The 26463-nt window shown below is 36.1% G+C and overlaps 3 protein-coding genes across 6 annotated transcripts; all 3 read right to left on the bottom strand.

Annotated features, from left to right (window-relative positions):
• Positions 1–3835: 3835 nt before the first annotated feature.
• On the bottom strand, positions 3836–5926 carry LOC130981924 (GDSL esterase/lipase At4g10955). Of its 3 annotated transcripts, none has more exons than XM_057905690.1 (3): positions 5735–5926; positions 5312–5426; positions 3836–5050 (listed from the first exon to the last, which is right to left on the bottom strand). In XM_057905690.1, exons 2-3 carry the CDS (start codon positions 5371–5373, stop codon positions 4084–4086), a joined length of 1029 nt encoding a protein of 342 aa, XP_057761673.1. In that variant the 5' UTR covers positions 5374–5426; positions 5735–5926; the 3' UTR covers positions 3836–4083. The 3 variants fall into 3 exon arrangements, with proteins under 3 accessions (XP_057761673.1, XP_057761672.1, XP_057761674.1); XM_057905689.1 differs by having other exon boundaries at positions 5626–5895; XM_057905691.1 differs by lacking the exon at positions 5735–5926 and having other exon boundaries at positions 3836–5075; positions 5312–5405.
• An 8632-nt stretch (positions 5927–14558) lies between these two features.
• Positions 14559–19551, bottom strand: LOC130982978 (dynamin-related protein 5A-like). Its single transcript, XM_057907137.1, has 15 exons — positions 19174–19551; positions 18972–19079; positions 18743–18844; positions 18573–18623; positions 18408–18469; positions 18163–18253; positions 17920–17984; positions 17368–17562; positions 17152–17271; positions 16834–16904; positions 16492–16717; positions 16024–16074; positions 15269–15497; positions 15015–15154; positions 14559–14877 (listed from the first exon to the last, which is right to left on the bottom strand). The coding sequence occupies exons 1-15, from the start codon at positions 19364–19366 to the stop codon at positions 14749–14751; spliced, it is 1833 nt and encodes a 610-aa protein (XP_057763120.1). The 5' UTR covers positions 19367–19551; the 3' UTR covers positions 14559–14748.
• Positions 19552–20184: 633 nt separating this feature from the next.
• Positions 20185–24135, bottom strand: LOC130982977 (UDP-glucose 4-epimerase GEPI48). 2 transcript variants are annotated; one of them, XM_057907135.1, is made up of 9 exons: positions 23700–24135; positions 22867–22916; positions 22597–22732; positions 22131–22232; positions 21762–21989; positions 21565–21643; positions 21373–21455; positions 21074–21165; positions 20185–20664 (listed from the first exon to the last, which is right to left on the bottom strand). In XM_057907135.1, exons 1-9 carry the CDS (start codon positions 24045–24047, stop codon positions 20562–20564), a joined length of 1221 nt encoding a protein of 406 aa, XP_057763118.1. In that variant the 5' UTR covers positions 24048–24135; the 3' UTR covers positions 20185–20561. The 2 variants fall into 2 exon arrangements, with proteins under 2 accessions (XP_057763118.1, XP_057763119.1); XM_057907136.1 differs by lacking the exon at positions 23700–24135 and adding an exon at positions 23337–23477.
• Between the last annotated feature and the right edge of the window lie 2328 nt (positions 24136–26463).

Here is a 26463-nt window from a genome sequence, read left to right as displayed (position 1 = left end):
AAAAAATCTAAAAAAATATAAGTACATACTATAAAATATTCGTCAATTATTCAATATATTTAATTTAAATACAAATAAAACATGAATCATGTATCAGACAACAGCTCACAACACAAAAAGTAAATATTAAAATAATAATGTTTCTACCCTGACCCAATGATAAAGGCCCAGGTCCAAATAAAAAACCTAGTCCAGAGGATTGAGCTTTACTAAGCACCAACCTTCACACTAAGAAGTCGGTGTCAAACCCGACTTACTCCCAAGAAGTCGGGACGGAGAATAGTTGGCAGATAAGCACTCATTCAAATGAGTAACTGCCCCTAAAATCTCTCTAACTACTTTATCGAGCCATATCTTAACCTCCCTAAGATAATGGGACGGTTAACACCCTAAAAATATGACACTACTCCAACGGTGGTTATTGGCTCACCACTATAAATACACTGACACCTCTCAGGTATCTCTAAGCCCAATACTCTCTAGACCTGCTCACACCCTTGCTAACTTAGGCATCGGAGTGTCTTTGCAGGTACCACCCCCCATTCACTCACGAACACAAGTCAGAAGGAGGCTCCAGCGTGCAAACCAGCTCGGAGACTACCATCCACAGGTGATTGGGGCAACTAGCGCCATCCATCTTATTAATCTTCGGTTACCCACCGTAACAAATAATAATAATAATAATTCATTATAGTAATTAGAATACTAATAGCAGCCGAAGATAAACAAAATTCTGGCATTGAGATCCTGGGTTGAGTCAAGTTTGCAATCCGAATAGAAATTCGGATCAAAGGTTGATGGATTGCATGATTTCGGCGCTCAAATCAAGGGTAAACCTGCTGGAAAACTCTCCTTCCGTGGCCGAGTTGTTCAGCAATGAACACGCCGAGTCAACTCAATTGATGTTTGAAAACTCACTCTGTTTCATGGTAGGGTTCATGGCAGCCAATTTCGCAATCCTCGAAGCTGCATTTGAGAACAAAACGGAGCTGAAGAGGTTCTACGTAGTTGATTTCGATATAGGCCACGGAAAACAGTACGCGAGCCTTCTACTCGCGCTCTCTGCGCTTGGAAGAACCCCGCCGGCCATGGTAAGGATCGTGGTGGTGGCGGACACCGGCGGCCAAGAAGAGAGATTAAAATCTGTGGGCGAAATGCTAGCAAGACAGGCAGAGAGGTTTAGGATCGGATTCGAGTTCAAAATCATTCAGGTCACTCAGCGATTCTCCGAGTTGACCCGCGAATTGCTTGGATGCGACGCGGATGAGTTTCTAGCTGTGAACTTCGCTTTCAAATTTAACCGAATCCCGGACGAGATCGTGTCCACGCGACAAGCTCCTAAGGCGCATGAAGTCACTCTCGCCGTTAACAGGAAATAAACGCGAACAGAAAATAAACGCGAACACGGTGCCGTTTTTGAAGTGCCTGGAAAAAACCTCACGTTATCTTTCATTATTTGTGAACCGAACTCTATACTTTTCATTAATTTTTTTTATTACTTGATCCATCAAGGTCTAGAAGATACTTTCCCCACCAAAAAAAGCTCCTTTTTTTGTAATTGTACTTTGTAGATGCTGCATCTTTTAAAATCTAAATTTAAAATTTGTTACTATTTTAATTGAAGCGAAAGGCTAACTTAGCTTAAACCTACTGAAAAGCTAAACAATCCAGATTAAAATTTGTAAACAAAAAATTATATAAAATTAATTTTGTAAAATTAATTTTAATAAAAAATGAGTTAATGTTAATGTAAAAGGAACCTACAAATTAAGATTTTTAACTTTATGTCAACATGAATTGAAAGATAGAAGCAGAATCATCTTTGTTTTTAGAAAAATAATTGAAATTTAAAAAAAAAAAAACTAAACCGCGTATTTAGTGTTTGATGCTCAAATCGTTAAACCAAAGACACCTTAGTGTTAAATTAAATCAATAATAAAAATAATATCAAATGGTAAGTTAAACTAGATTAAGTTTAATAGAAAGTATAAACAGTAACACTGAAAGATAATTACAAAACGCATCTGACGTTCCCGATCATACGTCCTCCGAATCGTCGAAGTTTGGATCATTGGCATTCAGAACTACCGGGCCAATCTCCATCTGCCAGTAGTCTTAGCCGCCGATCCACGTGAACTTTCCGCCGTGACCTCCCTTCTTGGACGATCCGCTGAGTCCGCTAGCCGGTTTCCGGCTTTTCTTCGTCTCTAAAAGCAGTTTCTTATATGCCTTGCGGTCCCTTCCGGACTCCATCGCTTTGGGATTCTTTCCGGAACATTGATCACTATCTAGGGAAAAGAAATACAATGTATTCATAATAGAGCACAAGTAATAAAATAAATTCTAAAATTCTAACCAAACAATATAAATTAGATACAAAATATCTGAAGACCTTTAATTATCGATAAAAACTTTTCTTCCTCTAATAGTACCAAAGGTGCTATGCGCATTCAGCAAAAATTAATCCTTGCTCACAAAAAATTGTATTTAGAGTACTATTGTTATACATATATATATAATATGAGTTTATCTTATCAAAAATTTATCTTATTAAATCTTATCTTATCAAAAATTTTTCTTATCTTATTTTTAATTTAAATTTTTTAAATATATTATAGAATAACTAATTATTCATAATTATTTCTACACTAATTTATTCAAATTATTAATATCTTTTTTAACAATTATACAACAAAAAATAAATTAAATTAAATTATAAAAAAATTTATATTTCAATACTATAATATAACTATATAAACCACTGCAGACAGTTTGCAATATTTATAAACTGAAAACGAAACAGCTCAATACTAGTGACTGAAACTGACACTGATGCTGGTACTACACTACAATTTCATTAATGGAATTCGCCATAAATATTTACAATAACACAAGTCATGGTTACTCCCACCACAAACTCAGACATAGAATATCAATAATCCGATCACGAAACCCATTCGAACGTTTCATTTTATTTCTAATTTTCCATGGATCAAGTTGATATTTACAGATCTGACCACCGTCGATGTTGCCGACTCAGCTGAGGCGCCACGACGTTGCCGATCACACGGCGGCGACGTCCTCCGGATCGTCGAAGTTTGGATCCTTCGCATCCAGAACCTCCGGGCCAATCTCGACGTGCGAGTAGCCTTGGCCGCCTATCCACGTGAACTTTCCGCCGTGGCCTCCCTTCTTGGGCGATCCGCTGATTCCCGTCGCCGATTTCCGGTCTCTCCTCGCCTCCGAGGACAGCTTCCCATTCGCCTTGTGACTCTTTCCGGCGTCCTTCATTCTCGCTGTTTTCCCTTTTCACACTTAAACATTGATCACCTGACCATTTTATTTATTTATATATGTGAAGGCGGTGAGGGTAGTTTGGGGATTCCATGTAAAACGTTGGTTTAGCATCCCGGTATTAAAGTCTATGGATGGATGCGTGTCAAACTGCGAATGGGGGACACTCTGCAATCGGATAAGCACAGAAGGGGAAGGCTGTATACGGTGAGGAACACGTTAGCTTATGGTGCGACCTGGCCTTTTAGCCTGGCCCATGTGTCATTTTATATCTGTGGCTGATGATTTATGATTGGGCCTATGGCCTGTGGGCCTGATGGAGAATGAGTTGTTGAAAAATGGAAACGGATTAAGCATTTTTGCTTCAGATGAAAGTGACTCAAAATTGTAGTAAGGGGATTTCCATTACATAACAACCGACAAACGGTGAAAATTGAGGATAAAATTGATGAATTTGGTATTTGGATTGTGAAATTGTGTTTCATTTGCAAAATAGTCTAACTTGAGATATTGTAAATGTATCCTATCAGGAATACTTGAATAACAAAGAATAAGTTGTGCTGATCTGTATACATAATTACTCAATGCATAAAGGAATAAGGTATAATAATAAACATAACCAAGCTGAGATTTGATTCCCGAAAGCTAACAATTCCTAAAAATAAACAATACTGTTTATCTACAATGTCCAATAACTAATAATTAACAGCGTGATATGTGCTTAATATCCATTTAACCTCGCATCACATGGAAAACCAAAAAGATAAAAGTTGCAACTAGAAAGTAGTATTAGTATTTGTAGAGTTTGGATTGGAGGTGCAAGTGAGGTTTCCACCACTGGTGAATCCCATGAGCTTCTTTGAAATCTCTTGAAGGAGTCAAATTCACTGTAACAGAAGCAGAAGGAATGAGGTGGAGTGGTTCAGATTCCTTCCCAAATGCACCCATCAGCAGACAACCAAGGGAGTTTTGTGTGGCTAACCTCTCAATGCTCCCTGCACCAATCTCCTCCATTTTTTTTCTATGTTCAAAGTATCCAATATACTCAGAGCATATATGATCTGATGGATTCACAAACAAGCATGGAACCCAAGCAGAGAAAGCAGCAAAAGGATCAGATGACAAACTCTTCTTCTGCTTAGCTTTCACAGCAAGGGTGAGTCCAGCTGTTATCACACTGCCAGCAATTCTAAGCCCATGCTTCACTTTCTTATCCTTTATTCTCTCAATTGGAGCAGACACATATGGAGGGTTGAAAAGAAATGATTCAATGAAATTCCCACTCTTGGCCATGGTTTTCCCACAAAGCAATGACACTGCCGATCCTAAAGAGTGACCAGCCAACCAGATACCTGAATCACCAACAGTAGCTATCATGTTTCGAACAGCTTGGATAGCTATTTCATAGCGCGAAGTTTGATGAAGACCATTTCGCACAAAATGCATATCCAGCTCAATATCACGCGAAACTGAGTCTGCCTTCGTTATGGTTCCCCTGAAGGCAACGACATAATGTGGACTTCTATGAAGAGTGTCATTGCAGTAAGTTGATGGAGGCTTGAACTCATAGATTGCACCAAAAATAGAGGAATCAACATCATCAACAAGTTTGTGGAGTAACTGAAAGTTGAAGAAAACCCACCAAGGCGATGCTAGAGCATCTGTCCCTTCGCGTCGTTCTTGTCTATCCTTTTCTAGCACATAAACACCTTGGACCAAACTAGCAGCAACTGACTTTCGATGATTCGGATTATCCCTGAATGTAATAAAAATCTCCTTGTCTATTAGGCAAAAAGAAAGTACTCCCCAGATTAAACATTTTGAATGCAGACTATATCTTTAGTCAACAAGTATTTTCAATATTGAAGAGAAAGATAGCAATGGAAACACATCAATTTTCCTTATATGTTGCTGTGAACATATACTGTAAAGCATAATCAAGGAAACTGATACACAGATTTATTAAGCATAATAAGCATGGTGAATAAACAAGTAGTGATTGTTTGGAAGAACTTACCAGTCAACATGCGTTAAATATAAGGGTCCAGAGAGGTCAAAACTTTCCCTCTCAGAGGCCATTACAGTAACAGTAACACCCTAACTCCGCAGATGTCTTCCTTAGTTATTAGCATCTATGCAAAGAGGAAAGGTAAATGGATCAATTGTCAGTCATTACTATCGGTCTGTGAAATCTACCCTATAAACGACGAACCAGTCCAGGTAAATAAAAGGTTTCTCATGATGAATAATTTCAATTTTCAACAAAAAAATAATAATTAATTTGCTCGCATTATTCTCAACACATTGCATATCAACAATTATTCAACTCACCGACAAAGTCAACTAGCAAAATGCAAAGTAGAGATCGAGTTACATTGCATCTGTAACAGTAAGAAAACCAAATTGCAGGGAGTGAATGGAAATAAGATTGATACGATACCTAAACAATAGAATGAGAATGAAGAGATGCAGAAGCTGAATGCTGAGGGGGGTGAGCTTAAAATGGAAGCGATGCAGTGTTGTTTAGTATTTAAGAATTATTGGTATTTGGTGACTGGTAAATGGTGGTTGATTAGCCGTGGTACTCCGGTTGCTTTCCGATGCGACCCCTTAACCAATCATTTCCATTTTCCACCTAGTTGCTTCTACTATAATAAATTCATAATAAATAAATAAACCATCGTCTGTTTCCTCTTTTTTTTTTTTTTTTTAAAGGATTATGTGGTAATGCGGTTTTTTTTTTTTTGGTTCGTTATTTATGTGTGCTTTTAGGTAGTATTTTAAAGAAAGACTAAGAATGAGAAATAGAGACTAGAAATTTTAGTATTATGTTTGGTATAAAATGTATAAGACTAAATTATGTCTCAATATCCTGTTTGATTTGAGATAAAAGTAGAGACTAAAATGTTTGAAATTACTAAAATATTTTTATTAATTAAAAAAAAATAAAAACTCTAAATCCACCTACCCCCTTCTCCTTTTCCCTTCTTCTATCTGCTTTCTACTCGCTTTGCCTCTGCCTCTCCCTCCCTGCTCTTTTTCTCTCTCTCTTGGTTGCTCGCTCTCTCTCGCTTGCTTTGCCGTTATTCTCGCTTGCTCTACTGTTACCGTCGAGTTCCTCTGTCACTCTCGCTCGCTCGACCAAAACCATCAAGTTCTTTTGTCACTGCTTGCAAGGTAGATGGAGCCAAACCCGCCGTAGCCAATCTTGCACTTGGGGTCGAATCTATTGCGCCTCTGTTTCCTATGCTCGTCAATGGTCCTCGGTGTCGTCTCTGTTCTTTGTACTCACCGCGCCGTCTCTATTCCAGTTCCACACTGCCGTGCCACCTCTATGTTTCACTATTCTTCTCTTTTCTATTATAAAATTGTTATTTTTTATGAGATTGTTTTGTTTTTGGTATTATTATTGTTGTTGAATTTGATTGATGAGATTGTTGTTGCTGCTGTCGACACTGTTGGTGGTGGTACTGTTGTTGGTGGTGGCAAAAGTGTGGTGGTGGAGTGAAAGATGGGGTGGGGTTGGGTGGTGGAGTAAGAGGTGGGATGAAGTTGAGGGTGAAGAATAAATTTGGAAAATAAAATTTTGAATGAGGACATTTGAGGAAAAAAAAGTTATTAAAGTTTCAGTTCCCTGTGTCTCTATTTTTTGGAGATACTCAAATACTAAAATTTTAGGACGGTGACTGAAATTTTAGTACCAGTCTATGAGTCAACAAACATGATATTAAGTCTCAGTCCCTCAATCTCCGTCTCAATACCACAAAACAAACGCTATCTTATAACACATGTTAAGATTATAAAACAAGAAGGTTTTCATTGAAAATATAAAAAATTTAAGTTTCCAATTCATTTGTTTTGTATTCATTAAATGAAATAATTTAAAACTCTCCACTAGTGGTAAGCTTAGGGTACATGTTAGCTAAGTTTTTTTTTTAATATGAGACAACACCTAAAAGAGTGACCTTAATTTCACTTTTCCTCCCATTCACAGTTAAAAACACAACCACAAACCCTTATCACTTTTACTCTCTCCAAAGCCGCAATCGCTGAGGACGCACCACCCACGCCATTATAGTGCTGCCGTTCAACCTTCCGCCACCACCTGCCGCAACACACACTTGTTTAGAAGCGGAAGAAGGTCACGCATCACACTAAGGAGGTCGCGTATCACGCCACCGAGGAGACTGCCATAAGTCCGTTGTTGTTGCCCCGCTGAGGGTCGTGACGTGCATCATGCCACCAAAGACATCGCCACATGCCACAATTGTTGCCTCATCGAAGGTCGCGACAGAATGACTAGCGGGGAAGAAGGACGTCGTGCTCTGACTGCATCGCTCTTTTTCTTCGTTTTGGATGATTTTTTTACTAATGTTTTTTCTCCTAAGTTTCGGATTTTTTCCTCTTAAGTTTTGGATATTTCTTCTTTTTGGATTTTGAATTTTTTTTTATAGTTTTAGATGTTTCTTGCTTAATTTTTGGATGTTCTTTTTCAAATTTTTAGATGTTTTGTTTCGTTAGGTTTTGTAACTTTTAAAATGGTTTTGGATATCTCATTTTTGTTAAGTTTTAGGTGTTTTTGTTTATTATGTTTTAGATGTTTCTTTTTATTTTAGAATTTTAAAAATAAATTTTAAAATTTTTTAAAATGATTTTTTATAAACATCAGGACATAAAGCCCAAAAAGAAAGAAAAGTATATAGAAACTATTCTAGAGAAAGCAGTTCCAATGAAGTCTATTTGAAAACTTAACGAAGTACATGAGAAAAATAGAGAAGAAAAAATGGCATCCCAACTGAAGCTCATGTCCTTGCCATGTCAATCTATCTGCAAAGGCATTCACTTTTCGGAATTCATGAATGATGTTCCAATTGCTTATCCTACTACAATGATCTTTAATAGCCAAAACTAATGGTCTTGTAGAGTATAACTCGATGGTTTCTTGAAGACAGAGACTTAATACTACTTTGGAATCCACTTCCATACAAGCATTCATGTATCCAATGATTAGAGTTAAGCCCAACTCCAACAGAATATCCAGAGCTCTACTAAAGTTACCTTACAGGTCTAGATTTGTGCTATAACAAGCTAAAAATTTACCTTCATGATCTCTTAATATACATACCTCCGCAGGTTACCTGGCCGTCTTTTGTAACAGAGCCATCAGAATTTAGCTTAATGAAAGGAGGGTTTGGAAGGATCCAATGAATTTATTTTTCAGCAAAGCACTCAGCCCTTTTCTTTGCCCAAGCTATCTCCTCATGCACTAAGTTATACTATTTATCTAAGTACACAGGCAAATCATGGATCTTACCTTCATCTACTGCATTGTCCCTCTAAAAAAATATGTTTGTTGTAACGATACCAAAGAGAGCATAGGGTGCAAGTAAACAACAAGGGCCAATAAATGCCTTGGTAATGGGATTGAAATGAAAAGTTCTTCAACAACCAGGGAAGGAGGGATTGACTAAAGAATGTACCAGAACTCAATGCTCTTCCACGTATTCTTTGCGAATCTGCAGCCGCGAAGGATGTGGAGTAAAAAATCTGAAGAAGAACCACAAATAGACAAGTATCCTCTTGGGTCATGTGCCTGCGAGCTCAAACCTTATTTGTCTAAACAGCTTCATTAGCAACTAGTCAAAGAAAGGTATGCATCCTTTAGGAGGCTTCAACTTTTTAAATTCTCAAAAATAATTCAGCTTAGAGTCCTCAGAGGCGTTCAAGTAGATAGAGCATGCTGACTTAATGCTAAATTTACTGTTGGAATTAAGAAGCCACGCTACCTAATCATCTCCCAAGTTTGCTTTTGGAGCCTTCAAGAATGAGAAAATGGTGATACAGTCCTCTCCTAAAACCTCCTTAATTTTACTTAAATCCCAATTTCCATTTGCTACATATTTACTGACCATGTCATTCAGCATATCCTCTGATATATCTGGTTGAATAAAGTCTTCAAGTTTATTCACGTCGTAGATCTAATGATTTTTCAAAATCGGGTGCTATCACCATCACCGATCTGCCATACCAAATTTCTTTCAAATTTAGGCCATACTTGAGCGATATCCTTCCAAGTATTTGAACAAGATTGGAATTTCTTGATGATGGGAATAATATTCTCCCTATATTTATATTTTTTTCTGATTACCTTGACCCAAAGAGTATTCCTATTTTGCACCAAGTTTCATGCTAATTTCAAGAGATTAACATTGTTTACTACTCTAGCCAGTCTGAATCCCAAGCTGCCAAACTTTTTTGGCAAATATAGTTTCTCCTAACTAACTAAATGGATCTTCCTACCAGCACTGTTGCTGTCCCACACAAAGTTCCTGCAGATTTGATCAATCTTGTCACACACACTCAGTGGTAATCTAATTGTTTGGGCCAAAGTGACCTTGCCTGCAAGATAAAGGTTTTGCGCGTCGAGATATCATTCTATCATGGATGAATTGAAAATCTTCCTTTTTTGTACGTTCATGCAGCAAGAAGACTCCAAAGTATTTATCCAAATTGGATGTCAGCCTCATCCCTAAATGTATCATCTGCGAAGGAAAGCTGAGATAGTTCTGGACCACCTCTATTAAGGACAATTGGTTTCCAAAGTTTGTGATTTACTTCCACCGAGATGATCTGAGATGATCTCTCCACACATAATATAAATAGATAGGGGGACATGGAGTCTCATTGTCTAATACCTTTGGTTGGAAGGAAGGAACTAGACGGGATACCATTCCATAGGACTTTCATTTCTGCTGACGTGTGACATTTCACAGTCAAATTAATCAATCTCTCTAGTAGACCAGCTTTGATGAGAGGATAAATTCCCAATTTAATCTATCATATGCTTTCTATCTAAGTCGATCTTGATCGCCATATATCCAACTTATCCTTACTTTGTCCTCATTATGTGAATAACTTCCTAAGCAATTAGAATAGTATTCGTGCTCTGCCTCTCTAGAACAAAATTGCACTGAGATAGACTAATAAGGTTTGGCATAATTGTTTTGAGCCTGTGAAAAATGATTTTAGTGATCAACTTATACGTGACGTTGCATAATCCAATCGGTTTAATCTGACTAAAAGATTTTGAATTGTCCCTTTTTGGACTAAAGGAGATGAAAGTGCTGTTGACTGCATTGAATTTCTCATGATCTACGAATACTTTCTTCACCAACTTTGCCAAAGACCATTTAACCGAGTCCCAGTTACTCTGGTAAAACATCGGAGGCAGGCGATCAAGTCCTTGAGCTTTCCAAGCACCTATAGCAAAGAGGGACGAAAAAAATCACTTCATCAGTTACTATACTATCTAGTCGACTTTCCTCCTCAGTCAGTGGAGGAAACAAGCTAGGGGACTCCAACTTCTCATAAGGTATATCCTCTATATGTAAATTGTGAAAGTGTTGTGCCTCAAGATCTTTAAGTTATTGGGAATCATCTATCCAAACCCTTTCATTATTCTTTAACATAGTCACTTTATTCTTCCTCTTTTTAGAAGTCACAATGCTATGAAAGTAGGAGGTATTTCCTCCTCTGTTTAGAACACTACTTCTAGTAAAACTCTTCCTGAATAAGCACTATCTCCAACTCCTTCCACAGAGAGGATTGCAAATTATCTAAGAAATGGTTTATCTCAAACCGAAGAGCAATAGGAATGCCATCCAATCTTGCAAACAGTCGGTGTTTTCTTTCGAACAAGTTTCTAAATACGTCTTTGTCCCAATGCTTGCTACATCCATAAACTTTGAAATATTTTCATTCAAGGGTCTATTTTTCTACCAGTTACTCTCCAGAAATTTCTTAAATTCTGCATATGTTTGCCAAGCTACAATAAATCTAAAAGGCCGAGAAGAATATTCGCCACTTGACTCAGCAAAATGAAAAAGAATAGGAGCAGGTCAGACTTTAATTTTGGAAGGTGTTTCACTACTTCTTGATTAAATCTTTGGGACCATGCATCGTTTGCAATATATATATCTATAGTCTTCTTCTAGTTGATCCTCTTTGCCAAGTGAAAGGTTGGCCTTGAAACCCTATATCTTGCCACGCACATCCTAAGAGACAGTCTGCAAAGTGTTATTAGTCTCTTCATAGTTGAGAGTTACCCCATGTATCTGCCGTTGATAACACACTATTAAAGTCACCGCCCACACACCACTCACCATGTAAGGAATCAGTAATTCTCATTAAGCCTTCCCACAGAGCATAATGTAACCCAAAATGAGGGAAACCATAAACCACCGTCAAATGCTAAAACTGATCTATACCATATGCTACCTTGAAGTGTACAAACTGTCTTTGAGACTTAATAACATCAATCTTTCAGCTGTTAGAGTTCCACAGTATCCAGATACCTCTAGAAAAACCAACTCCTTATTCAAGATGTTAGTTTGAAAATCCAAACCATTTCGCAAGGTTACATGCTTTTGCACTAGAGACATGCGTTTCAAGAAAGCAATCGAGGTTAGCATGGCATCTACAATACAACTCTCATAGCAAATTGGAAAAGTCCTTGCTTCCAACCCCTCCTGTAGTTCCATGTTAGAATATTCATCAAAACTCACTTAGAGAGAAACAAATATGAGGCACTAGTCAATTTTGACCAAGACTGAAAGCTTTGGTGGGTTACTCTACCGCCATACTCGACGAATCATCCTCAACAGGGGTCGGAATGCTAGTTGACGATGTAGCTACCCCTACCCCAGGCGCACTTAGGTTTGGCGTGTTTGCCACTGCGAGCTTTGACCCATTCCTCTGGCGAATCGCTTCCACTACTATAAGATCTTTCTGGAATGGCAAATGTGTTCAACCATACGAGATACCTCACTAAGCTAATGCACCATCTCCCACCCAATTTCTTACATGTTTAAGCATTTTCAACGTCATCCAATAGTCTTCTTGTTTTTTCTTCAAATACTTTATTTGATTGGATGTGATTACTTCCTTGCCTTTTTTATTGTAGCCTCTGAACTTTATGCACTTCCTTTCCTCACATTTATGCTATCATTCCTTACACTTTGACTCTTTGTCTGACTGACATGAAGTTGGATTTTACTAGCCGGGCCCATTTTTGGAGGAGATTGTTTCTTTCACCTTTTCGAGATATTGGCTTGAGGTTGTTTGACCCCTCTGTCCATTTTTTGTGCTTAAACATAATCTGAGATGTGAGCCTCCTCATTATCCAGAATTTGAAAGCGCAATCCAGAGATATGCGTCTCTTTTTTCCTAGGTCAATAACGTCCTTATTACGAGTCGACCTTCATTGGGTTTTTTTCACTAACATCCACGGCCCAAACGTACTAGAAGTTTTTCTTGTCTTTGTATTATCTCTTGCTCCTAATTTTCTGTAGTTTGCATCCGTAGTCTTTGTTGATTGGACATCTGAGTTTGAGGAGTTTGGAACCAAACCAGAATTATCTACTTCTTCCAGTTGAGGCGAAACAGTTGGGGATTTCTTAGTCAACCTCGGCAACAACTGAATATCTTTTCCCTAATTTCCTTCCTAACAAGCTTTCAGTCTATGGCCATACTTGCCATAGCCAAAGCACACCAAGTGCAATCCTTCGTATTTAACTCTAAAGTATCGATCCAACACCTGAATTGTTGATACCAACTTTTGCCAGAGATCAATTTCGACACTCAAGCGCACAAACTTCCCCTAGAGTGGATGGAAGTGTTTTGGTCTATTTTTAACATTGTACTAATTTTTTTCCTGCTCTTCAGAACAATTTTTTAGTATATAATTCTACCAGAAGATCTGGAATTCTCACCCATATTGCTAATTTTTGCATTGTCTTCCTAGACGGTTAAAACAGAGCTCTTCAATGCTGTACTAAAAGATAGTGATATGCTAGTTGTCAAGGTCCTTCAATAAGTGCATGTTGATAATCTCCTTCATTCGTAAACCAAATCCAAAAAAATATCCTCTATGAGATAAATGATCTTCACCTCCTCATTTCGAGACCAAACTCACTCACCTAAGACTATATTGACTAGTAACCAAGACTTTTCTCGAATAATTTAACAATTAGTGAATATTTACATAGTTTACACTAATCCTCAAAACTCTTCTAATGACACCTTCACTATAGGTTTTAGATTGAAGGGACCCTACGCTTCATAAGGCATATCCTTAGTCTCACATTGGTTATAGTCTTCAACCACCAGTTGATAGATATCTTCCTGTGATAGCATCATTCTAGTACCATCCTGCAGTCCTTATACGACCACGCCCCAGCGTGAGCATCTGTTTCGTTCGCAACTGCAGTTAACATATTCTCTTTAGTGACCATATCCATCACAACTTTCGTAGAGGTTATTTTTTTCACCTATATGTTCACCTCATCCCTAGCATTTGTGATTCAGTATCTACATCCGGCAAGGCTTCATGTCCATTTGATTCAACTTTCTTGATGCTTCGCAGTAACAGATCTTCCTCCTGTGGAGAGTGCTTCTCCGACGTAGTTGCCGGATCGTGTCCCATTCTTTCTTTCTAAATAGAAAATAGAGAAAAAGCACAGGGAGAAAATCAAACCCAAGACCCACGACAGCAAAAGGAAAGCAGACCAAGTGCCAGGGGTGGCTGAACCTCCCGCAACAATGGTGCAGCAGGGCACAGCGCGGCGGGAAGAGGCACCAACGCCTTGGACCCACGACAGGAGAGACAGAGCAGGTGTACAGCAATGATTGGGGTAGCAACGAAATTATTGCCCAGCAACGATGGAATGACTGAAACTCCAACCATGGCGGTGCAGTAGAGCACAACGCAACAGGAGAGGAACCAAAGGCCAGGCCCCGCGATGACGGAGAGAAAGCCCACGGATGCACATAGATGATGGGGAGCAGTAAAGGGCTGTCCCAACTGTGACGAAGCGGCTAAAACCCTACGATGGTAGCAAGGCGGAACCCAGCAACAACAACACGACAAGTCCTAGTAGAAAAAGACATTAAGTCGTTAATGATATTAGATGTTTTTTTTTAGATTTTAGATTTTTTTTATTAGATTTTGAATTGGCATTCCCTTTAAAAAAAAATTCAAAAGAAAAATTTACTAATTGTTACCCCTTATTAGTGAGCTAGCGGAATTAGTTAAACTCGCTCAAAAATTAGAATAAAAGCTTTTGATTTTTTTTTTTATTTAGATATTGACTATTCGGTTCTTTTATCCCTTTATCCTTCTTCACGTATCCAAGTCCCAACCAAACTCCTCTTATTTTTTTTTCCCCCTTTCAAAAGTCAATAAAAGTTAAAAACTAATAAAAAAGAATAGAATGTTAAACCACTTGCATTAATGAAATATAAAGTCACAATACAATTCATGGGAAATTTAAAGGACAATTCGAAGCCCAAAAGAACAAGTAAAAGAGATGTCTGAAAGAGTCAAGGACAAACTTCAAGAAGTACTATACTCGACATTTTATACATATTATATACACATCCATACACATCTGACATCTACTTGGACCAAGCAACTGAATCAATTTCCGCTTGTGCACTTCGGTATAACTCAAGCCTCTTTCTGAGGGCACTTCTTCTTTCCATGACTGCAGGATCCTCATTCAGCAATGAAGACAGACGCTTAGGCTACATTAAAAAGAAAGTATTCATTTATGCAGCCTTTTTCATCAATGGCTCAATGCTTACATTTTTGAAACATACAAAACAAAATGAAAACCAAGCAAAATATAAAATATAACAATGGAAAAGAGATTTGTTCTCACCTCAATCTTGCCTAGCTCGGTGAAGAAGTGATCAAGTAGGCTTCGTTTGGCTTCTCGCACTTGACAATGGACAATTGACTTGGGAATCAAATGCCGTAGAGTCGCACAAACCATACCAACGTAGGACAAAACATTGCTCCCTGTTTATATACGGTGAGTTTCAGCAGTTAACTTCATTTTCAACAAACTGAAGATGGACATGTCATATTCACTAAGCAAAAACGAATTTTTTTGAGTCCAAGTCTAGAACTTACCGATTCGCCTCAGGTATGAATCATTATATCTATCAAAGATTGAGTGTGTAGGATTGCCACCCTTATCAATATCTTGAGGAAGCTTTCGAAAGAAATCAACAGTCAAATAGCCACACTCCATATCAACGAGCTGTAGTGTTGCTTTCTTGCTTTCATCCCTCATTTTTTCTAGGGAATCAATAGCTGCATTCCCCACCTCAGCGCGGAGACTAGGATATTGCTTCAAGTCCTGTGTGTCAACCGAACCAACATATAAAATCAGCTGAGAGATTTGAGTGGGAACCCCAGATGATTCAATGAATGGACAAAAGAAAGAGATTACAGCTCTTAGTATGAGAAGATTAATCAGCAGGAAAAACAGCATCATAATTACTTGACCAAAAGAACTCCCTGAAAACTCCAAAAGTTTTTTAAACTGTTAAGTACCTATGCCAGAAATTACACCTTAAAAGCTAGCTATTAGGGTTTTTTTTTGTGGGTGGGGGGGATCAATCTCCTCAAATACAACATCAAGCATTTCATACTACCCGATGTGGAATTTTGGGCGCCCGATAATACTGAAGTCCCTAACAATAACCTCAATATCGAAGACAAGTATTTTAGTAATTATTGCAAGAAGAACCTTGTTGATAAATTAAACTTGGCAATATCATAGAACCAGCCAGCATGAAGTGCCAAACCTATTAAGCATAAATAAACAAAAGCAGCAAGAAATAAAGTAGAAGCATAAAAATTTTGCATTATCAAGAACATACCAGAGTCTCACTAATAGATTTGTGAACAAGGTCTTTTAAAAGGGAATGAACCTGGAAGCACACATTTAAATGGCAAATCAATAAATATGAAACAAGAGAAACAGAAAATATGAAGACTTGCACATATAAACCAACCATCGTATCCGTTCTCATACTTTCACCCATAAATGAAATCCCATTGCTACCAATACTTTTCATTGCTGACAATAATTATTTTTGCAGGAATGAATGAATGATTTCTTAGCAATGATATAGAAACTAGTAATTCCAATATAAAAGTTTGAAAAATAATCTCACTGTAGTTCAAAACTGAAAGAGATACACATAACTGCAAATAATAAATGATAAAACAGGATTTATGTCACTTCCTCTGCATCAAACTGCAAAAAGGACGAGAGTAATTGTGACCGGGGATGATGAGCATGCCACAATAATTTATATTATCACCATTCTCCATTTTATTCATACCGCGTCTACAGCTGCCTCAGCTGGTCCCTTGATAGTAATTAAAGAAGATTCAATGAGGCGACGGTATCCTTGTTCTGGAGCTATTAGATGAGGTTGATATCCATCAGCTTCCGTAATGAGTTTCTTTATATTTTCCATTGATAGCTGCTTATCAAACTGCAACCTTTTTAAAGCAGCAGGGAGCTGATTGTCAAAGACATTGTAAATTCTATCCCCTCCAGGCCGCCTGCAACAGATTGACAAAATATTGAAGTTAGAGAAATGAACAGAACAAGGATAATAGCACAATGGAAGGAACAGAGAAGCGAAATATTAGAACAAACACAAAAATATAACACATACACGCCATCAAGATGCTCTTTAAATATTTGATCAAATGAGCGGCATATTTCCATGATTGCATACAACTTTCCCTGCATGCAATTTGCAATCAATTATCAGACAGATTCTTCAAAATGGAGAGCTGAGGTTATACCATTTTCACATCACCATAGATATCATAAATCAGCACATCAGAATCAATGGATGAACAGATGGAATGGAGATTTCATTAACCACATAAAAAAAGTTAATCAAGAGAGTAAAAATATGTTTCTTCTTCAGAACTAGACATGTATAAATAACCAAAGATTATGTGTGAGCTAGGAGGAGCAAAATTACCCCGTCATCAGCTGCAATAGGCTTTCCCAAACGGCTCAATTCAGCTTCAAGTTCAGCAATGGTTTTACTAATAAGAGATTGAATGCCTGGAATTTTGGACTTGATCACTGCTTCCAAATGCTGAGATTTATCAAAGCAATGAGATTTGATCATTAGAAACCAATGAAACAGAAATTACCCAAAAATATAAGGTGCCAATTGATGTTCAGTAAGTACCTTTGAAAGCACTTTTGCAAGATACTCAGAACCCATTCTGTGAGCAAGATGTTTGTATTCAGGGGTACTAGAAAAGTATTCACGTTCTCTACGCCTAGCAGCAATCATGTCAACATTCTTGTTAATATCTGCTTGTGATCTGTTGACAACACCAATCCAGGGATACTTCAACCTAAAAGCTCTCCCCTCCAGCATCTGAGGATGGGGAAACCGTCAAAAAAGTAAGGAATATCATCATATTCTTTTAGAAGATAAGTGCACACAGCTATTGCTGAGTGTAAGAAGTGCCATCCACCAGAAGGTTCCAATTCCATTTGAGCTATCAAGAATTATTGCTTTTGCACCTCAGACTCGGATAACCAATAGCCAAGTTTGGAAAAAAGGAAATAAGTAGAAGGGAGATCTTCAACTTCAAGATTTCAGTAATAACATGGTAGCACGAAACAATTTTTGTGTAAATTTGTGAGTAGCTTTGATTTTTTGATACTTTATAAAGAATTACATCATATCATTTCATGTTGCCCAATTAGAACAAAAAGTTGACCGACATACCTCAACAGCATCAGTACCCTTATCCATAAGATCAATCTTGGTCAACACACCAAATGTCCTTTCTCCTGAAAGGTTGGGGAAATTTTGAATTAGAACACAGAGTTTGTTTACTTCAAACTGTTCGAATAAAACATATAGTTCGAACGTTAGAATCTCGGTGAAATTGAAGAGAAAATACATTAAATGGAGGGAAAAAGAGGAGTAATTGAAGCCTAAAGAAAAGAAAATAAAATAATAAATTACCAGTGGGATCCACTTCACGGGAAATTTTGATTGCATCCGATGTTGCAAGATCTTGATTGGCTGGTGAAATAGCCAAAATTATACAGTTTGGCTGCAAAATAAAGTCAAATTCATTATATCGGACTGTTACCAGTTGTAGAAACTAGTAATCAATTAAAGCATGAAACTAGTTAATTCAGAATTCAGAATTCATATATATTTTTACAGGCATTTTCCTTGTCAATCAAATCCAATAGAAAGCCAACCTTCTCGATGTAAGAGCGAACCATATTCTCAATGTCTTGCACAATACTATCTGGTTGACCCTCTGTGTTTTCCAAAATCATCAGTTAGCATCATGCTACCCACAGTTTCCATAACAATAAAAATCCCACAAGGACAATAAACTCATTACAATTCTGTTTTCTTACCTACAGCTACCTTTGTAAGGCCAGGAAGATCGATGAGTGTCAAGTTAACAACTGCAAAAGATTCAACAACCCGACATGAATTTCAAATTCTAGCTTCTTGATTCACTACCTAGGGATAGTCTAAAGGAATCAGGAACTAGCTGAATACGAAAATGAAACTAGAGACATACCATAGGGAGAATATATACTAAGATGAATTGGTACGCTTGAAATCTGTTTAGTTTTTCCAGTCTCCCTATCAGTTTCATCTTGAATCTCCTTCCTCACAGCAGCTACACGCATTTAAGATGATAAATTTCAATTCATCATAAAATAGACGCATGCAGAAACAGGTAAAACAAAATTGAAAGCAACAAGATATAAAGAATGAAGAAAAGTGATAGAAATTGAGAAAAATACCGAAATCAGTGAACCTCTTCCTGGGAAGATGAAGAAACTCAGCGTACTCTTTGCTTCCCTCTTCACCTTTGTGCAGCTGCAACACAAGCGGTCGCCGAGTAACGATCCCTGCAAAGCCGAAAATCACCTTGCAGCACTTCAGTTCCATAACATGACAGTTGCAAGCAACTAACTAATGTAACTAGTAAGCAGCAAAAATTACCGGATCCTCTTGGTAAGAAATCCTTGCCAACGATGCTCTCTAAGACGGAGGACTTCCCGGAGCTCTGGCCACCGACGACCGCGATGGCGGGAAGAGAGTCCCAGAGAGTAGGGAGGGCAGTAGCTTCGCCGTAGTCACCTAAAGCGGTGCATGCTCTCTGTATTTTGTTCACCAAAGATATTAGGTTCTCCATTTACTTCAATTCTCAATTCTGTGGGTTATCAACTATACTGCGTGGTTTCAGTTCAGCTTCCACAGAGGATGATGGATCCGTGCGTGTTATTGTAACAAAACAACGGTATATACTTAAGTCTCCAAGTCTTCAACTCGCGATATTTTCGTCTCACGAGTAATTTTGTGGACCGTTGGGGGAGACTTTCACCTTTCTTCAAAATTAGTGTTTTTCAGTTTTCACCTTTCATCTTTCTTAATCATTATGTAAGAAATGAGAAATCCAATCAAAATTTCCAAGAGATAACTCTGTTACTTTTTACCTTTTAACAATTCAATTGGACAATTGACACCATGTATATATAAGTGACAAATGGCAGTTTGGATTGCGATGGATTTACGTTTCCCGCTAAGATGCCATTTGCCATTTCACATAGTCGTTGTAGAGATTTTTGTTTCTTTCTTCCCCCAAACTGAACTTCCAATTTTCGAATTCGAATGTTATCATGCGATGATTGTGAATTTGAATTGCCCACTTTTTAGGTGTGGCCGTGGTGTGGGGCTTGTATTTACTCCCACCTTGCTCACGCACCACTGTTTTCGTGTGTGTGGAAATTGAGATTCTGTGTCTCAATACCATATTTTCATCATAATTAACTATTTAATAATGAAAGTTGGTTTGCTAATAATTATAAACTAGAACTACAATAATTATTTAAAACGCCGCTCTACTTTTTAAGTACAATTTTTTCAGCAATAATTCCCGTGGCTCGAACCTCGAAGCTATGGAGCTTTAGCACAGCAGGAATATTGACAGAATATACACAAACACGAGAGAACTAATGCAAAATTTGATATATTATTATTACCGCCAGTCTGACTAATTAGGTGAAATAACCTGTTAGTCATACTCTAAATGAAATATGTATTACTTTACAAAACAGGGCGCTGTCATGTTCAACATGAACATCAGACAGCCCAAGTACTATAATAACAATAACCTGTGATGTTGGGGAACCTATGGAACTTTAAAATTACAGCACTATAAAACCACTACTTATTTACCATTTAACTGTGAATCAAAACAGAACCACTATACCACTATGAAAATACTATGGAGAGAGTAAAAAATTACAAACTATGGAGAACTAAATTACAAGACCTATAGTGTGTGGTCGTGTTCACAAAAGAACATATTTGTCTAACGGCTATCAAAACTAATCAGTAGTGTCTTTAGAATCTTCAGATCCATAGCCATAAGGGTTTTTGCTAGCCCAATTCCATTGGTCACGGCACATCTCCTCAATGCCGTATTTTGCCCTGCCAACAAGTAAGATAAATTTGTAAGCCAAAAGCTTACCCTAAATAGATCTGTCAGTGTTCCCTAATTCTCCATAATAGTTGCAGACTTGAAGAAACAGATCTCGTAAGTGAGAACTTTTCATCACCCAAAAAGGAATGAAGAAAATTATTTGATGTAATTTCACATAGTATAGCCACATTAGCCAGGATACTCAGGAGGAGAATGCCTATCAAGCACAGCATATTAATGTTCACTCTAGAGAAAAATTATTCCTCCAAATTTTCTCTCACCATTTTTTGAAACATCATCATATATCATATACAGGTTGACAACAAATAGACATAATGGCAAGAGAAGAAAAAAAAATCGGCAAATAGGATAACATGTTTCATTAAGCTATTCGCAAGAAAGCAAACGAGCACTTACTTCCACTTAAGTTCTCTTTCTGCTTTCTCTGTTGATGCATAAACGATTTCAGCATCCCCAGCTCTTCGGCCAGCCATCACAAGTGGAATTTTCTGAAACAAATATATAATCATAGTTGAGTACCAATGTTACATCTGCATAACTACACTGAATTTACATGAATATCTCTCTGAAAAGTTCTAAATTCCCCAGAAGAAAAAAGACCCAGGATTGCTATGCAAATAACACCAAGGTTGACAAGAAGTATATAGCAAACAGGTACCAGATCACCAGACCATAAATAGCAGCGAGTCTATTACCTTTCCAGAGGCTTTTTCAAAAGCTTTAACCATCTCCAGCACTGATGTCCCCTTTCCAGTGCCCAAGTTATAAACCTCACAGCCTGTATACACACGCAATAAATATCAATGCCCTATAATTTTAACACATTGCTACTGCCTTGAGAGTCCATCTAAACTTGAGCAAACTAGATGATAAATTTCAAATAATACCTATATTAGGTTCATCCAGTTTAAGCAATGCAGCAATGTGCCCGTCTGCTAAATCGACAACATGAATGTAATCACGAACCTGAGAAATACACAAGAACCAACTTCGGTGACTAAATAAAAAAATAGATCTTCAAAACTGGAAATAATTTGCGCACCCAACAGAGATGGAGAGAACTTAACAACCAATGAGAACATACCCCAGTGCCGTCAACGGTATTATAATCAGTTCCAAAGACTGTTAGTGCAGGCCGCCTGCCAACTGCTACTTGCTGAACAAATGGCATCAGATTGTTTGGAATTCCACGAGGATCCTCCCCAATATGACCACTAGGATGTGCGCCCACTGGGTTGAAGTATCTCAACAATATTATTTTCCAGTCTTTCTCAGAATGGTAAACATCACGACAAATTTCTTCAATGGTAAGCTGAAAGACACCAACTTAATCGTTTAAGACAGATAAGAAACGGATCATCCATATGAATATGACATTCATTTTACATGAGAACCAGCACTATGGCAACTACGTAGGGATCCATATCAAAACCGTTTACTCTGCAAGTCATACCTTAGTTCGTCCATATGGATTCATTGCTGACAGAGGGAACTCTTCCGTACATGGAACCTCCTTTGGCCAACCATATACGGTGGCAGAGGATGAGAACACAAGCTGGAATCATTCAAATAAATAACAAATCAGTTAAATAAGCATAATTACAACTATGTATCATCATTTTAGAGGAAGGAAAAACTAGCAGCACAGAAGAAAAAGGCAACATAAAAGTCACACATGGTTTGACAATGTTCTCAAAAATATTCCTCCACAGATGTAGTTTAAGTACTTAACTGAAATTTGAATATTATACAAGCAATATTCAGGAAATTCAATAGGCCATACAAATTATACTCCAAGCAGTAAGAAGGAACTAGAAACATAATGCATTACAGTATCATAGAAGTCTGACACTGTTGATAATATTCATTCCATGCAGATGAAGACTGTCAAGCAGGACCAAAAACAACAATGAATTTACCTTCTTGCATCCATGAGCAGCCATCACTTCCAACAGAGTGATGGTCCCAATCAAGTTGTTGTTATAATACAGTAACGGTTTCTGCACACTTTCACCTACTGCTTTCAGTCCAGCAAAATGTATCACAGCATCAAACCTACAAAAAATGATAAAAAGATAAGAACGGTTATTTCAAAGATCAAGCACAACTATAACCGAACATTAAGCACCAACAAGGAAGGGCATATAAACTATAATTGTTATCACTGAAACTTGTGCCATAATCCTTACTTTGTGGAAGCAAATATTTGCTCAAGTGCAGCTCTGTCTCTGAGGTCAGTCTGCAGTGATTAAAACATAATGAAAACAAGTCAATCCCTATCCAAATAAACTGATTTCAAATATGCTCAATAAGACACATAATTTCATGATTAAAAAGTGCTTAGCATGTATGTTTTAAGTTGTTTACCTAGTAATGACACATGCAAAGTAGAATCAAGCTACAGCCCTGATAACCAAACTTCATAAATAAGGAAACCACTAGTTTTTTAACCCCCCAAAAAAGTCTCGAGTTCCCAAAAAATCATCACGATTGAGTTGAATTTTGGATTTAAAAAAGGCAAGACAGGTTACATCAACAAATGAATTATGAATTGTGAATTGTGAATTATGTACATAAAGATGTAACTTGTGGATCAAATTTGACACCATACATAGAAAGTACTACTAGAACAAGATTGGATCTAAAGAACATAACATACCAGCCGATTCGCCATCAAATCAAATAAATAGTACATCATGAACTTGTAAGTTGAATTTGAAAATTGAAACCGAGAGCACCTAATCCGTTACTCTAAAAAACACAGCTAAACTTTACCCTGTCGGCGTCTTGTTTAGACGCAACAATGTCACAGAGAGAGAAAAAAAGATTTAAAAGAAAAAAAAAACACACACAACTTTTGCTGTTTTCGGACCCACCGCAATCATAAAAACACAGCTCAAATCGAATCCAATGACAGAAATTAACAAAAATAAAATACTAAAACAGCAAGCACAAATCGGTAAAAGCTACATAAGGATTCTTCAAGAGAAAAATAAGCATATCTAAATTAAGTAGGACCGACCTGGTGAAAGATGAGGTTGCCAGCGAATTCACCGGCGAGCTCCTTGACTCTGTGGATGGCAACTTCGGAAGAATTATCCAAGTTATCAACAACGACGGTCCTGAAGCCGCCGAGAAGGAGCTGAAGGACGGTGTGGCTGCCGATGTAACCGGCACCGCCGGTAACGAGGACAGTTTTAGGAGCCATATTAGAGGTAGTTAAAGAGGAGTTGAGAGACGAAGAAGAGTGGGAAGAAAATGACTGAGTATTATTAGAAGGAAGGTTGTTATGAGAAGAACGAAAGGGATTTAAATAAGGGGAGGAAGGTGGAGTAGAAGAAGGGAAGTTGATGCTGACGCGAGAAGCCATTTTGTTTTTGGAAGTAAGTAAGGAAGCGAGAATTCTGTGACGCGAAAGAGATGGTTATAGTGGGAGAGGTTATGTAAAATTAATTTGGGAATGGGAATGCAAATTTTGATGCGAATATATTTATGGAGGGGGAAGAAGGAAGGGAGGGGGGGGAAACAGATCAGCCACGTGGCTTTCCAGTAGGTACGATTCCCGTGTCTTCGCTCTTTCCTTTCTGCGGCCACCTTTCTATTGCTGTCAATCTGTCCTTCATTCATTCATTCATTCCCCTCTCTTCTTATTAGTAGTAGTTTTCTTTTCTTTTCTTTTCCTTTTGGTTTCTTTGGGAACAGTTTTCATTGACTGATTGAGTCGTTAAAAAAATATAATTTGGTAGGACGGTTCCACACTTATGGTAGGCCTGTTTTGCTGGACTGGTCTATGGTGTTTTTTACTTTACTTTTTTTTATTTTATTTTATTTTGTTTTTACTGTAAAACTTAATTCAGGACGGTGTGTTTTTTACTCACTGAAATTATAAGATTATATATTGTGTTTGTTTGAGTGTAAGTATTTTAATTAAAAAAATTTTTAATTTATTTTTTTAATGTATTTGATAAATTTTTGTAGTAAAAAAATATTAAAAAAATAAAAATAAAATTTTTTTTTAAGAAGTTGTAATTTATATTTTTAAAATTTTTTCTTTAAAAAAAATATTTTTATATAATAAATAAACAAAAAAATATTTTTATATTATTATACTTAAACATAATTAATAAATAAAAAAATTTTATATAAAATATTCAAACATAAAATTACTTTTATTTTTATATAAAATTTTTTTATAAAAAAATAATTCAAAAAAAAACTTTAAAAAAATATTTTTATATAATAAAAAAAAATATTTTTATATTATTATATTTAAACATAATTAATAGATAAAAAAATTTATATAAAATATTTAAACATAAAATTACTTTTATTTTTATATAAATTTTTTTTTATAAAAAAATAACTCAAAAAAATCTTTTCTTAAAAATCTATCCAAACAAAGTCATGATAGATGTTTCGTATAAAAACTAAAAAGGTGGTTCTTATATATGAGTTATCAGGTTTCTTAGATATAAATAAATTAATTATAATATTAAGTGAAAGTTAATTACAATCATATATTTATGTCTTTTAACACATTCATTATGTAAAATATAAGAGTATAAAAATAATTGATTTTTCTGTACTTTTAAAAATAAATAAAAAGATAAGCAATAAAAAAATGAATAAAATATTATTTTAATCTTTAATATTTGAACTAAATCTTAATTTTATCTATAACGTTTAAAATATTATATTTTTATCTCAAATATATTAATTTTATCTTTTTCTTAGTTCTTTTGTTAAAATTAATTTTTTTTAAATATCATTTTTTTCTATTATTTTTTTATTATTCTATTATTTTCACTCTCAAATCACTATAATCATCATTATAATTATTATAATTACGATTTTTATTGTTATTTACAAAAAAACTCTAATAAAAAAGAATATTTTTGAAATAAAAAATTTAATTTTGATCAAAAAATTAAAATAAGATGAAATAGAATATTTGAAACTAAAATAAAATATTTTAAATATTAGAGATAAAATTAATATTTGAGTTTGTGAGTACTAAGAATTGAAACAAAATATATTGCTATTGTTTTTCTACTATTTGAAAAAATAGATTTATTTTAAAAAGCCAAACACATTTCCTAATGGGGAAATATGTAGTGTTTGATATTACAATCAAGTTGTCACTAATTATTTCAATGATGATACATGAGATCAAGTTATTTTAATAATTAAATTTAATCAAACTGATTTAATAGCTTAAAAAATAATAGCTAAAAATTTTAATGGAAGAATGAGGACGAGAAAAAGAGATGTGATATAAGAGAGAAAAAAAATTTAATTGGACTTAGTTTAAAAAATAATTTATCGTCTAATATATATGCATACAATAATTTATTAATAAATTTGTGATGAATTAATCTTTAATCTATTAAATTAAAAGATATAGTAGATAATTGAAAAAAATCTAGTATTTTTTTAATTATTTTTCTTATGATTATAGATTGGGGTAATAGTACAATTATAATATTAGCTTAGAAATGTACAACACAGAAAAATGTTGGCAAATATAAGAGAAATCATTATTCATGATTTGCCAAAACGTGATTTATGATTTCCGTACAAATTAAATCAGCCTTCAATATGCATGAAATATTGTTAGGGACACAATGAGATATTTATACAATAGTTATAATAGATTGTTTATTTGATTTAATATAAATTAAAAAAATAAATTAATCCTTATTTACCTTAATTTTAAATAGCCGGTTCAATTTCAATTTACCCTACTATTAATTTACCCTTAATTTCAATTTTTTCTCATTAACTTT

This window comes from Arachis stenosperma, chromosome 5 (assembly GCF_014773155.1).
Source record: "Arachis stenosperma cultivar V10309 chromosome 5, arast.V10309.gnm1.PFL2, whole genome shotgun sequence".
In the NCBI taxonomy this organism is placed as follows: Eukaryota; Viridiplantae; Streptophyta; class Magnoliopsida; order Fabales; family Fabaceae; genus Arachis; species Arachis stenosperma.
Note: the sequence above shows the minus strand (reverse complement) of the source record. Positions and strands in the feature narration are given on the sequence as shown.